General features: G+C 38.5%; 1 protein-coding gene across 2 annotated transcripts in view; it reads left to right on the top strand.

The window, feature by feature from the left end:
• CFAP70 (cilia and flagella associated protein 70) overlaps nt 1–15,351 on the top strand; it is a 109,806-nt gene that overhangs the window by 13,358 nt on the left and 81,097 nt on the right. For both annotated transcript variants that reach the window (XM_047761719.1, XM_047761718.1), the window contains exons 4-6: nt 1,995–2,093; nt 2,262–2,341; nt 8,664–8,834. In XM_047761719.1, the coding sequence (XP_047617675.1) occupies nt 1,995–2,093; nt 2,262–2,341; nt 8,664–8,834 (350 nt within the window). The remainder of the gene's footprint in view (nt 1–1,994; nt 2,094–2,261; nt 2,342–8,663; nt 8,835–15,351) is intronic.

Genomic DNA, 15,351 nt, shown 5'->3' with positions numbered 1-15,351 from the left:
CTGTACTTTTGATAGCAGGATGAAACATGTGCTTTGATTTCCTTTTCCTTATCTTCTGTGAATCTATGTTGTTTTGTGGTTACTATGAGGCTTACATAAAATATATAAAAATAACAGTCTATTTTATACTGATAACACCTTGACTTTGCATTCAAACGCTTCCTTTTTATTCCCCTCTTTTATGTTTTTGATGTTACAGTTTTCTTAAATCCTCAACAAGATACTAGCAAACCACACTGAGCAGCAGGTATTATACCATGATCAAGTGGGATATCTATTCTTGGAATGAAAGGATGGCTCAACATATGACTCTATCAGTGTAATACAGATTGATTCTCACTTGATGCAATAAAAACATTTGACAAAATTCAACACCCTTTTGTGAAAAAAAAAAAAGCCCCACTCAACAAATAGAAGAAAACTACTCAACATGATAAAGTCACGTATGAATATCCCACAATGATCATTATACCCAGTGGTGAAAGACTGAAAGCATTTCCTTTAAGAAAGGCAAAGATTCCTGATTTCATCACTTCTTTTCAACATAATATTAAAAGTTCTGGCCAGAGCAATTAGGCAAGAAAAATAAATAAAAGTCATCCAAATTGGAAAGGGACAAGTAAAATAATCTTGTTGAAGAATATTTGATCTTTTTTTTTTTGTCTTTTTGCCTTTTCTAGGGCCACTCCCGCACCATATGGAGGTTCCCAGGCTAGGGGTCTAATTGGAGCTGCAGCCACCAGCCTATGCCAGAGCCACAGCAACGTGGGATCGGATCCACCTACACCACAGCTCATGGCAACGCCGGATCCTTAACCCACTGAGCAAGGCCAGGGATTGAACCTGCAACCTCATGGTTCCTAGTCAGATTCGTTAACCACTGCGCCACGACAGGAACTCTGAAGAATATTTGATCTTATATGTAGAAAAAGATTACATACATACACATACACACACACAGAGACAATTGTTAGAGTAAATGATCACAGTAAGAGCAGTATACAAAATCAGCATACAAAAATCAGCAGTGTGTGGTCTTTGAAACTTATTTTGAACAAACCAGCTACAAAATAAATTTTGGGACAATTGAGAAATGTTAAATGTGGACTGGACATTAGATGTATTAAGGAATTGTGGTTAATGCTATTATTACATTCTTGCTAGATATAATAAAGATATTGCTGTTATGTAGGAAAGTGCCATATTTTGGATTTCTGTACTTAAGGAGTAAAAATGTCATGATGTCTGTGATTTACTTGTAAGTATTATGTATTTTTTGTATGTATGTAGGTATGTATTTTAAATGATTCTTATTTTTTTCCATTATAGCTGGTTTACAACTTGGAAGTATTTTTGCAAACATGAAGCTAATATGACGTTAACTGTTATTAAATCTGGGTGATGGCTATATGGGTATTCTTTATATTAATCTCTTTACTTTTTGTGTATTTGGGATTTTTCATAATTAATGTTAAATATATACAAGTAGTGATGCTGCGGTGAAAAACCTGGTACATGCCTTGCATGGTCTGTAAATTACTCCAGGGTCGGCTATGCCCTATTCTAGGCAGTATGGGAAGACCTAGAACAGTGTTTTTCAAACCACAGATGATGACTTAATCTTTCCTAAAATTGATTGAGGGAGTTAGGACTGGTAATTTCTCGTATAGGATATGTAATAGAAAGTACGTGAGGACTTTGAACTAGTGAGGGTGAATACTATACGAAACTTTGCTATAATCGTATGTATCAAATTTTTACATATTTGTGTTCATGATTATGATATAACATCCTTTTTAAAATAATTTGCCTGCAAAAAGTTTATTTAGCCACTCAGGTGGTCCGGTATCTTCCACTGGAAGTCACTTAATAATGATGCCTTCTCAGGTTTCAAGTTTGTTTCTCTTAAATTTCTTTGACAGTGCTTTGTTGCACCTTGGTTGTCTAAGTATAAGCTAGATGTGTTCTCATTTTCTTTGTTTTGATTTTCCTAGTAACTATGACTGAAGTTTTACCAAAGGAAAAGAAGCAGAAAGAGGAGAAGACCTTAATTCTTGGTCAAGCTGTGGTGGATCTTCTTCCTTTACTAGAAGGTCAGATGTGTGATATCCTCAAAGCAGAAATAACAAAGCTCATAAAATTTAGTTCCAGAGAAGTATAAAAATCAGCCTCAGTGAATTTCAGGGATTCGATGAAAAGATGAGCCAGTTTTCTCTGCCTTACCCTTTCTTCTTTGGATTGATTTGGTCTTCTTTTCGCAGGAGAGAGTTCATTTGAAACGATGGTCCCATTGCACCCTGTGCCAGGCTCACCCTTAGAACCTCTTAGATCAGGTGTTAAGGTAATCAGAGTTTTAACTCTTGATATTCCATCCTGTACTCATTCAAGCCTGTCTGCTGTTAAGGTTCAATTCAGTTGAGCCCAACTCATTAGGCATCTTCTTTTCACAGGCCAGGTTCTGGGAAACAGAGATCAATAAGGCAGAGTCCTGTCTTAGGAGCCCATAACTACCACATCATAGATTATAACCAGTGTGACTAAATTGTGGGATGGGGCATGGGAATAGATGTAGGAAGGCTTACACATGGAAATGCCTCTTGAGCTATGTCCTGATGGATTAAATTAAATAGTATATCAATGCACTAACACACTTTCTGGTATTGTAGCCTGCTTCTGGTTATTGAAGGAGGGGAGCCATGAATTGGTGGGCTGTACTACTGGTTTGTGTTCTGGGCTCAGCTTCTTGCGGTACTGCTCTTGCCACTCTTGTGCAGGTACACTCACCAGATACATAGCTGTCTTCTGTTTTGCACAAGTAAATCAGAGAGGAAGACCCAACTATTCTGAAAGTGTTCCCCTATTAATTATTTCCATAGGCCCCTTCCTGATTTTGGTTCATTCTGACTTTAGAGCTGCTTTCTGTCTTTCAAGGATCCCTAAAAATGTGCAGTCCTGTGATGTCATTTCTTGTTTTTCAGAGCTGTTATAGCATTATTCTTTTATTGAATATAAAGATATCATTTAATGTCTCTCTGTCATTCCACATGTTTTGTGCTAGAAAGAGATAGATATTTGGAGTTCCCATTGTGGCTCAGCGGTTAACAAATCCAACTAGGAACCATGAGGTTGCGGGTTCGATCCCTGGCCTTGCTCAGTGGGTTAAGGATCTGGCGTTGCTGTGAGCCGTGGTGTAGGTTGCAGACACAGCTCGGATCCCGAGTTGCTGTGGCTGTGGTGTGGGCCAGTGGCTACAGCTCTGATTCAACCCCTAGCGTGGGAACCTCCATATGCTGTGGGAGCAGCCCGAGAAATGGCAAAAAAAAAAAAAAAAAAAAAAGAGGTAGATTTTTGAGCTCAGTCTACTTTCCTTGGTCCGGTGTCCCAGCCTATATACTGTTTTTTTTTTCATTTGCTTGTTTTGGCTGCACCTGTGGCATGCAAAAGTTCCTGGTCCAGGGTTGGAACCCGTACCACAGCAGTGACTAGAGCCCTGCAATGAGAACACTGGATCTTTTTTTTTTTTTTTAACATTATGCGAACCTCCTCTCTGCTTTATTTTTTTTTCTTTGTAATTAATTTTTTTATATATTTTTTTATTTTCCCACTGTACAGCAAGGGGGTCAGGTTATCCTTACATGTATACATTACAATTACATTTTTTCCCCCACCCTTTCTTCTGTTGCAACATGAGTATCTAGACAAAGTTCTCAATGCTATTCAGCAGGATCTCCTTGTAAATCTATTCTAAGTTGTGTCTGATAAGCCCAAGCTCCCGATCCCTCCCACTCCCTCCCCCTCCCATCAGGCAGCCACAAGTCTCTTCTCCAAGTCCATGATTTTCTTTTCTGAGGAGATGTTCATTTGTGCTGGATATTAGATTCCAGTTATAAGTGATATCATATGGCATTTGTCTTTGTCTTTCTGGCTCATTTCACTCAGTAATGAGATTCTCTAGCTCCATCCATGTTGCTGCAAATGGCATTATGTCATTCTTTTTTTATGGCTGAGTAGTATTCCATTGTGTATATATACCACATCTTCCGAATCCAATCATCTGTCGATGGACATTTGGGTTATTTCCATGTCCTGGCTATTGTGAATAGTGCTGCAATGAACATGCGGGTGCACGTGTCTCTTTTAAGTAGAGTTTTGTCCGGATAGATGCCCAAGAGTGGGATTGTGGGGTCATATGGAAGGTCTATGTATAGATTTCTAAGGTATCTCCAAACTGTTCTCCATAGTGGCTGTACCAGTTTACATTCCCACCAACAGTGTAGGAGGGTTCCCTTTTCTCCACAGCCCCTCCAGCACTTGTTATTTGTGGATTTATTAATGATGGCCATTCTGACTGGTGTGAGGTAGTATCTTGTGGTAGTTTTGATTTGCATTTCTCTTATAACCAGCGATGTTGAGCATTTTTTCATGTGTTTGTTGGCCATCTGTATATCTTCTTTGGAGAAATGTCTATTCAGGTCTTTTGCCCATTTTTCCATTGATTGATTGGCTTTTTTTGCTGTTGGGTTGTATAAGTTGTTTATATATTCTAGAGATTAAGCCCTTGTCGGTTGCATCATTTGAAACTGTTTTCTCCCATTCTGTAAGTTGTCTTTTTGTTTTCTTTTTGGTTTTCTTTGCTGTGCAAAAGCTTTTCAGTTTGATGAGGTCCCATGGGTTTATATTTGCTCTAATTTCTATTGCTTTGGGAGACTGACCTGAGAAAATATTCATGATGTTGATGTCAGAGGGTGTTTTGCCTAGAACACTGGATCTTTAATCCACTGCACCACAAGGGAACTCCTGAACTGTTGATTTCCCTTGGATACGTATAGAAGAAAAGTTAATCGAATGATTTGTCAGTTCTCATGGTCTTTGCTCATAATATTCCTGTGTTTAGTTGTTTTACATACTCGAGGAAAAAATATATATGACAATTACTTTCCACTTGCCTGAGAGTTCTCACTGATTTTATGTATAAGCATCTATACTGGTTATTCTCAAGACTGAGAGACTAAAATGATATAAATCTGTGCTTGGAAAGGAGACTTCAATTATCTTCCACTATTCCCTGTCTTGATTGAATACTACAAATTAGAAACCTTAGAGACATTTTACTTCTTCCCAGAGACATATTGATCAGCGATATCACATTCTTCAAAGCTTCTCTTTCTTAAAATCTTTCTTCCCTTTGGTGTTCTGATTTCCAGCTCATTTACTTACTTTCTCAGGTTCCTGCATCAGATCACTTTCCTCTGCCTGTCCCTTAAGTGCAAAGGATCTTCCTTGGCCACCTTCTCTTCTTAGTCTGTGTTCATACCCCTGGGTGGGGGTGAGGGGCAGGAGGGCAGTTGTTCATGAATATAACAGTCATCATTGTGTTGAAGACTTATAATTCAACAGCCCCTGTCCTGAATTTCACAATGTCTGACTATTTACTTGTTTCTCTATAATGCTATCTTATAGGCACCCAAAACTCAACATTTAAATACTGAACTTGGCATCTTCCTTTTATCTTAGTTATTCTGAATAGTGGCATCACTCATCTGTGAAATTATGGAACATACATGGAATCTACCTTACATTCATGACTGCTCCCTTGAACCCTAGCTGCAGCCAATCCCCAAATCAGCATTTCACCAAATCCAAACTTTTCTATCTCCTAAGTGCCTTTGGACTCTCTTCTTAGCTTCATTCCTGTATTTTATTGCCTTATAATCTCTCACCTGGAATGTTTACAAGTAGCCTTGTAAGTGCCCTTGCCTCCCTTCAGTTCAGCTTTCCCACTGCTTGCAGAATGACTTAAAAGTAAATACCAGAGTTCCTGTCATGGCTCAATGGTTAACAAACCCAATTAGTATCCATGAGGTTGCGGGTTCGATCCCTGGCCTCCCTCAGTGGGTTGAGGATCTGGCCTTGCTGTGAGCTATCGTGTACGTTGCAGACATGGCTCAGATCCCCCATTGCAGTGGCTCTGGCCTAGGCAGGCGGCTACAGCTTCAATTGGACCCCTAGTGTGGGAACCTCCACATGCCGCCAGTGCAGCCCTAAAAGACAAAAAAAAAAGTAAGTATAATCTCATCTCTTATGCTTAGTTACTGTGTAGTTCGTGGATTCACCCACGGCTTACATATTAAGGTCCAAATTCCTCAGCAGACGTACTACAACCTTTGTAATAGGTATCTTCTACTTGTTCAGTCTCATCTCTCAGCACTCCTTTCCCTGTGGTACTTTCTAAAATCTTGAACTTCTTACTTACCCTGAACTGAATATACTATCCTATTTCAATCCCCCTTTATATATATTTTTTTTTTGGGGGGGGGGGGTTTTGTCTTTTCTAGGGCCACACCCGCGGCATAGGGAGGTTCCCAGGCTAGGGGTCGAATTGGAGCTGTAGCTGCCGGCCCACACCACAGCCACAGCAACATGGGATCTCAGCCACATTTGCAACCCACACCACACCTCACTGCAATGCCAGATCCTCAACCCACTGAGCGAGGCCAGGGATCAAAACCGGAACCCCATGGTTCCTAGTCGGATTTGTTAACCACGAGCCATGACGGGAACTCCGAATCCCCTTTTATGTAAACTCTTCTTTTGGTCTAGAATTATTTTCTCTTTTCTTCCTCTGCTTATCCCTATTGAAAACTCCTATTCATCTTGTAAAAGACAAGAGAATGTTAATTCTACTTTTAATTGTACCCTGTGTGAAAATGTCAGAGATATAGACATATATGTCTATCTATATATGGGCAAATAAATATATATGTATTTGAAAAAAAATATTTTTTATTAAAAAGCACTACCTTTTTTTTTTTTTTTCCTTTTTGGCTGCCTCATGGCACATGGAGTTCCCCAGCCAAGGATCAGATCCAAGCGGCGGTTGTGACCTACACTGCAGGGCAATGATGGATCCTTTAACCCACTGTGCCTGCTGGGCTGGGGGTTGAACCTACATCCTAGCACTGCAGAGGCACCATCAATCCCACTGCACCACAGTTGGAACTCCTAAAAAGCACTACATTTGCTAAATCAGAATTTCTATTGGAGACATAGCTTGGAAATTTCCCATTAGTAGGATACTTAATTCTTTTTTTGTCTTTTTTTTTTTCAGGGGCCCAACCACGGCATATGGAGGTTCCCAGGCTAGAGGTCAAATCAGAGCTGTAGCTACTGGCCTACACCACAGCCACAGCAATGCCAGATCTGAGCTGCATCTGTGACCTACACCACAGCTCACGGCAACGCCAGATCCTTAACCCACTGAGAGAGGCCAGGGATTGGACCCGTGTCCTCATATATGCTAGTCAGATTCATTTCTGCTGAGGTATGATGTGAACTCCTGGATTACTTAATTCTTTTAAAAAAAATTTTTTATCATAGTTGATTTACATTGTTCTGACAATTTCTGCTGTACAGCAAAGTGCCCCAGTCATACATATGCATTCTTTTTCTCATGTTATCTTTCATCATGTTCTATCACAAGTGATTGGATGTAGTTCGCTGTGCTATATAGCAGGACCACATTTCCTATCCATTCTTAATGTAACAGTTTGCGTCTATTAACCCCAAACTTCTAGTCCACCCCACTCCCTCCTCCTCCCCCTTGGCAACCACAAGTCTGCTGAGTCTGTTTCTGTTCTGTAGATAGGTTCACCTATGCCATATTTTAATTCTACATATGCTCAATATCTTATGGAGGATACTTAATTCTTTAACAGTAAAATTAATTATTCCTGTTAATGTTGATTCCTAAGAAATAAAGTAAAAATGGCCAAATTCTTTTCTCTCTTTTAATTAACTAATTAATTAATTTTGTCTTTTTGCCTTTTCTAGGGCCGCTTCCGAGGCATATGGAGGTTCCCAGGCTAGGGGTCAAATCGGAGCTATAGCCGCCGGCTTACACCAGAGCCACAGCAACGCGGGATCTGAGCCGAGTCTTCGACCTACACCAGAGCTCACGGCAACGCCGGATCTTTAACCCACTGAGCAAGGCCCAGGATCGAACCTGCAACCTCATGGTTCCTAGTCGGATTCGTTAACCACTGCACCATGATGGGAACTCCTCTTTTCTCCCTTTTAATTAAAAAAAAAATTAGCTGTCTTAACTGCCCTACTTGGATATATAACTAAAGTCAAATCCTTGGCATCCCTTCTACAAAATTCATTACTAGAGACATAACATTGTAAATTAACTGTAATTGAAAAAATAATCTCAAAAAAATTCATTACTAGAGCTTGCTTATGCTGCCCCCAAATTTTTCTCATCTTTGAAAAACAAAAAAAGAATGTGATTTTTGTTTTTTAAGCACTATATTTAAATTATAAAAATAATAATAAAATATAGACTAGCAAAAAAAGCACCTCAATCTCACTCACTCATGTGCAACTACTGTTAACATTTCAGTATAGAATTTCCAGTACCTTTTCTGTATGTATTTGTATATGTACTTGACCTCGGTATGGTAGAAGGGAAGGACTGTAGTTTAGTGTTAAAGTTCTTTTCTTGACTCTAACTCATGGGATCTAGAAAAAGTTATTGAATCCTCTGTATGGAAATAATTAAACTTGACCTTACCATGAACAGTGATGTGAGATTCAAATAAGATAATGTGAAAAAGGAGGCCTCTGACATTTTCACATTACTATGTAATTTTATTCTTTCACAGCAGTGCAGTCTTGAAGTTAAAGTATTTGTAGCGGAGCCTTTATTGACCACAGCCCAGATCTCAGAAGGCAATCTTCTGAAAGTCACATTGGAGGCTGCCTACTCTGTGCCTGAATCCTTCATTCCGCTGCAGAACTACATGGTTGGTCTGCAAGTTCCATCAGCCGGAGAGGTAAAGGCTTACAGCCAGTTATTTGTAGAGATTTAAACACTCATATGGCCATCTCTTCCTCACTTTCTAAGATTTCATTCAAAGCAAACTCTGTTAATGCCTGAGATTTATTTTAGCCTCAAAAAAATAAAGTTTACTTATGTTTTATACATGGATGTTTATTTTTATGGTTTACATTTTATATAAAATGTAGACTACATATAATTTTTAAGGGAATATTCAGGTTGTATTACTGAGTACTTCTCATTATAGAGCATGGTATAGGGATTCTTTTTTTTAATGATTTTTGTTTTTTCCATTTTTGTTGGCTTACAGTGTTCTGTCAGTTTTCTACTGTACAGCAAAGTGACCCAGTCACACATACATATATACATTCTTTTTCTCACATTATACTCCATCATGCTCCATCACAAGTGACTAGATATAGTTCCCAGGGCTAATACAGCATGATCTCATTGCTTATGAATTCCAAATGCAATAGTTTGCATCTATTAACCCCAGATTCCCAGTCCATCTCACTCCCTTCCCCTCCGCCTTGGCAACCACAAGTCTGTTTTTCAAGTGGTATGGGGATTCTTATTACATGGGTATGTTATATTCCATAGTGCTTTATAATCCGGAATCTGTTAAAAAATTCTAGTTGTTTATGATTATGGTCTATACTACAAAGGTAGGTAACCAAAGTTATATATGCCCATGAATATTTTTATCTTCTCTGTAGGTATATGTTTTAAAGTTAATACAGCATTTGTACCCATCTTGTCTTAATTTTTTTGGTGGAAATGGCAATGTAAATTGTACAGTTCTGTTCAATAGCACCAGCTTTCTTGTGATGTTTATTTTTATTTTGTGTTTTTTTATTTTTTTATTACCCAATGAATTTATTACATTTATAGTTGTACAATGATCACCAGAAATCAATTTTATAGGATTTCCATCCCACAACCCCAGCGCATCCCCCCACTACCCAAACTGTCTCCTTTGGAAACCATAAGTTTTTCAAAGTCTTTGAGTCAGTATCTGTTCTGCAAAGAAATTCCTTCCGTCCTTTTTTCAGACTCCACATGTCAGTGAAAGCATTTGATGTTGTTATCTCACTGTATGGCTGACTTCACTTAGCATAATAATTTCTAGGTCCATTCATGTTGCTAAAAATGCTGGTATTTCGTTCATTTTTAATGGCTGAGTAATAGTCCATTGTGTATATGAACCACATCTTCTCGATCCACTCCTCTGTCCATGGACATTTAGGTTGTTTCCATGTCTTGGCTATTGCAAATAGTGCTGCAATGAACATCGGAGTACATGTGTTGTTGGGAGTCATGGTTTTCTCTGGATAGATGCCCAAGAGTGGGATTGCTGGATCAAATGGTAGTTCTATTTTTAGTTTTCTGAGGCATCTCCATACTGCTTTCCTCAGTGGTTGCACCAATTTACAATCCCACCAACAGTGTACTAGGGTTCCTTTTTCTTCACACCCTCTCAGCACTTATTGTTTGTAGACTTTCTGATGATGGCCATTCTGGCTGGTGTAAGGTGGTACCTCATCGTTGTTTTGATTTGCATTTCTCTGATAATGAGTGATGTTGAACATCTTTTCATGTGTTTCTTGGCCATCTGCATGTCTTCTTTGGAGAACTGTCTGTTGAGATCTTCTGCCCATTTTTTGATAGGGTTGTTTGTTTTTTTGGTATGGAGCTGAAGAAGGTATTTATAAATGTTGGAGATGAATCCCTTGTCAGTCAATTCATTTGTAAGGATTTTCTACCATTCTGTGTGTTGTCTTTTCATTTTGTTTAGGGTTTCCTTTGCTGTGAAGAAACTTATAAGTTTAATTAAGTCCCATTTGTTTGTTTTTGTTTTTGTTGTCAATACTCTTAAGAGGTAGATCCGAGAAGATGTTGCTGTTGTTTATGTCAGAGAGTGTTTGGCTTATGTTTTCCTCTAAGAGGTTTATAGTGTCTGGTCTTATATCTAGGTCTTTAATCCATTTTGAGTTTATTTTTGTGTATGGTGTCAGGGAATGTTCTACTTTCATTCTTTTACATGCGGCTGTCCAATTTTCCCAGCACCACTTATTGAAAAGGCTGTCTTTTCTCCATTGTATATTCTTGCCTTCTTTGTCATAGATGAGTTGGCTGTAGGTGTGTGGGTTGAATTCTGGGCTTTCTGTTCTGTTCTACTGATCTATCTGTCTGTCTTTGTGCCAGTACCATATGGTTTTGATGATTGTTACTTTGTAGTATAGTCTGAAGTCAGGGAGCCTGATTCCTCCAGCTCCATTTTTCCTTTTCAGGGTATCTTTGGCTATTCTGGGTCTTTTGTGCTTCCAAAAAAAATTATTAAAATATCTTTTTCAAGTTCTGTGAAAAATGTCCTTGGTAATTTGATAAGGATTGTATTGAATCGTAGATTGCCTTGAGTAGTATAGTCATTTTGATAATATTAACTCTTCCAATCCATGAGCATGGTATGTCTTTCCATCTATTTGTGTCATCTTTGATTTCTTTCATCAGTGTCTTAAAGTTGTCAGAGTACAGGTCTTTGTCTCTTTAGGTAGGTTTACTCCTAGGTGTTTTATTCTTTTGGATGCGATGGTAAATGGGATTGGTTCCCTAATTTCTCTTTCTGATCTTTCATTGTTAGTATATAAAAGTGCCATCAATTTCTGTGTATTAATTTTGTATCCTGCAACTTTGCCAAATTCATGGATGAGTTCTAACAGTTTTCTGGTAGAGTCTTTAGGATTCTCTAGGTATAGTATCATGTCATCTGCAAATAGGGATAGTTTTACTTCTTCCTTTCCAATATGGATGGCTTTGATTTCTTTTACTTCTCTGCTTGCTGTGGCTAGGACTTCCAAAACTATGTTGAAGAGTAGTGGTGAGAGTGGACATCCTTGTCTAGTTCCTGATCTCAGCAGGAATTCTGTCAGCTTTTCACCATTGAGAATGATGTTCGCTGTGAGTTTGTCATATATGGCCTTTATCATGTTGAGGTAGGTTCCCTCTATGCCCACTTTCTGAAGGGTTTTTTAATCAGAAATGGGTGTTGGATTTTGTCAAAGGGTTTTTCTGCGTCTATTGAGAGATCATATTTTTTTTATTCTTCCATTTGTTAATGTGGTGTACCACACTGATTGATTTGCATATATTGAAAAATCCTTGCATCCCTTGGATAAATCCTGCTTGATCATGATGTGCAATCCTTTTAATGTATTGGATGTGGTTTTCTAGTATTTTTTTGAGGATTTTTGCATCTGTGTTCATCAGTGAAATTGGCCTGTAGTTTTCTTTTTTTGTGGTATCTTTGTCTAGTTTTGGTATCAGGGTGATGGTGGCCTCATAGAATGAGTTTGGGAGTATTCCTTCCTCTGCAATTTTTTGAAAAAGTTTCAGAAGGAGAGTTGTTAGCTCTTCTCTAAATGTTTGATAGAATTTGCCCGTGAAGCCATCTGGTCTTGGACTTTTGTTTGTTGGAAGTTTTTTATTTTTTATTTTAATTAATTAATTAATTTATTTATTTGTCTTTTTGCCTTTTCTAGGGCCGCTCCCTCGGCACATGGAGGTTCCCAGGCTAGAGAGTCTAATCAGAGCTGTGGCCGCCAGCCTACACCACAGCCACAGTCACGTGGGATCCCAGCTGCATCTGTGACCTACACCACAGCTCACGGCATCACCAGATCCTCAACCCACTGAGTGAGGCCAGAGAGCGAACCCACAACCTCATGGTTCCTAGTCACATTTGTTAACTGCTGCACCATGAAGGGAACTCCTGTTGGAAATTTTTAAATCACAGCTTCAATTTCAATTCTGGTGTTTGGTCCATTCGTCTTTTCTATTTCTTTATTTAGTCTTGGAAGATTGTGCTTTTCTAAGAATTTGTCCATTTCTTCTAGGTTTTCTGTTTTATTGGCATATAGTTGCATATAGTCTCTTATGATCCTTTGTATTTCTGTGATGTCCATTGTTACTTCTCCTTTTTCATTTCTAATTTTATTTATTTGAGTCCTGTCTCTGTTTTTCTTGATAAGTCTGGCTAAGGGCTTATCAGTTTTGTTGATCTTTTCAAAGATCCAGCTTTTTGTTTCATTGATCTTTTCTGTGGTTTTCTTTGTTTCTATTTCATTGATTTCTGCTCTGATCTTTATGATTTCATTCCTTCTACTAACTTTAGGTCTTGTCAGTTCTTCTCTCACTGCTTTAGATGTAAAGTTAGGTTGTTTGTTTGAACTTTTTCTTGTTTCCTGAGGTGGGCTTGTATTGCTATAAACTTTCCTCTTAGAACAGCTTTTGCTGCATCCCATAAGTTTTAGAGTGTCATATCTTTGTTGTCATTTGCTTCTAGGTATTTTTTGATTTCCTCTTTGATTTCCTCAGTGATCCATTGGTTGTTTAGCAGCACATTGTTTAGTCTCCACATGTTTGTGTTTTTTTGCAGTTTTTTTTCTTGATGATTTCCAGTCGTATAGCATTGTGGTCAGAAAAGATGCTTGATATTGATTTCAATTTTCTTAAAGTTACTGAGGTTGGATTTGTAGCCCAGGATGTGATCAATATTAGAGAATGTTCCATGTGCACTTGAGAAGAATGTGTATTCTGTTGCTTTTGGATGAAATGTCCTAGTCTATCTGGTTTAATGCATCATTCAGGGCCTGTGTTTCCTTATTGATTTTCTGTCTGAATGATCTGTCCATTGCTGTAAGTGGGGTGTTAAAGTCCCCGACTATGATTGTGTTATTGTCGATTTGTCCTTTTAAGGTTGTTAGCAGTTGCCTTATATATTGGGTATATATATGTTGGGTGCATAGATAGTTAAATTGTTATATCTTCTTCTTGGATTGATCCTTTGATCATTATGTAGTGACCTTTCTTGTCCCTTAAAATATTCTTCATTTTAAAGTCTATTTTGTCTGTTATGAGTATTGCTACTCCAGCTTTCTTTTGATTCCCATTTGCATGGAATATTTTCTTCCATCCTCTCACTTTTAATTTGTATGTGTCCCTAGAAGTGAATTGGGTCTCTTGAAGACAGCAAGTATATGGATCTTGTTTTTGTATCCATTTAGCCAGTCTGTGTCTTTTAGTCAGGGCATTTAGTCTATTAACATTTAAGGTAATTATTATTATTATTATTTTTTTGTCTTTTATCTTTTTGTTGTTGTTGTTGTTGTTGTTGTTGTTGCTATTTCTTGGGCCGCTCCTGCGGCATATGGAGGTTCCCAGGCTAGGGGTTGAATTGGAGCTATAGCCACCGGCCTACACCAGAGCCACAGCAACGGGGGATCCGAGCCGCGTCTGCAACCTACACCACAGCTCATGGCAATGCCAGATTGTTAACCCACTGAGCAAGGGCAGGGATTGAACCCGCAATCTCATGGTTCCTAGTCAGATTCGTTAACCACTGCGCCACGACGGGAACTCCTAAGGTAATTATTGATATGTATGTTCTTATTGCCATTTTATTAATTGCTTTGGATTTGTTTTTGTTGCTCTTTTTTCTTCCCTTTTCTTGTTCTCTCCTCTTCTGGTTTGATGGCTATCTTTAGTGTTGTATTTGAGTTGATTTTTCTTATTTGTTTGTGTATCAATTGTAGATTTTTTTGTTTGCAGTTGTCTTGAAGTTTTTTGTTTTTTTTTTTTTTGTCTTTTTGCCTTTTCTGGGGCCACTCCTGTGGCGTATGGAGATTCCCAGGCTAGAGGTCTAATCGGAGCCATAGCCACCAGCCTATGCCAGAGCCACAGCTACATGGGATCCGAGCCGTGTCTGCAACCTACACCACAGCTCACGGCAACACTGGATCCTTAACCCACTGAGCAAGGCCAGGGATCGAACCCACAACCTCATGGTTCCTAGTCGGATTTGTTAATCACTGCGCCACAACGGGAACTCCTGTCCTGAAATTTTGATATAGGAGCCTATATATATTCGTGTTTAAGTTGTTGTTCTCTTAATTGCAAGTGCATCTCTAGTGTCCTGCATTTGTACCCTCCTCTTCTCAAAATTTCTGATTTTTGTAGCATAATTGTGTGTGGATGATTTCCTAACTTTACTGTATATGTGCTTTTACTGGTGAGCCTTGTCATTTGTGGTATTTTTTTTTTCCTGTTGCAGCCTTTTCTTTTCTGCTGGTTTAGTGTTGTTGAATTTTGTTAGCTTTTGCTTATCTGTGAAGCTTTTGATTTTTCCTTCAAATCTGAAGTATTTGAAGTAAAGCTGGTTTAGTGTTGTTGAATTCTGTTACCTTTGGCTTATCTGTGAAGCTTTTGATTTCTCCTTCAAATCTGAATGAGAGCCTTGCTGGGTAAAGTAATCTTGGTTGGAGGTTTTTTCCTTTCATCATTTATATATTATGCCACTCCCTCTGGCCTGCAGAGTTTCTGCTGAAAAATCTGCTGATAACCTTATCAGGGTTCCCTTGTATGTTATTTGTTTCTTTTCCCTAGCTGCTTTCAAGATTTTCTCTTTGTCTTTAATTTTGGTCAGTTTGATTAATATGTGTCTCAGGGTGTTTCTC

Source organism: Phacochoerus africanus, chromosome 15 (assembly GCF_016906955.1).
Source record: "Phacochoerus africanus isolate WHEZ1 chromosome 15, ROS_Pafr_v1, whole genome shotgun sequence".
NCBI lineage: Eukaryota > Metazoa > Chordata > Mammalia > Artiodactyla > Suidae > Phacochoerus > Phacochoerus africanus.
Note: the sequence above shows the minus strand (reverse complement) of the source record. Positions and strands in the feature narration are given on the sequence as shown.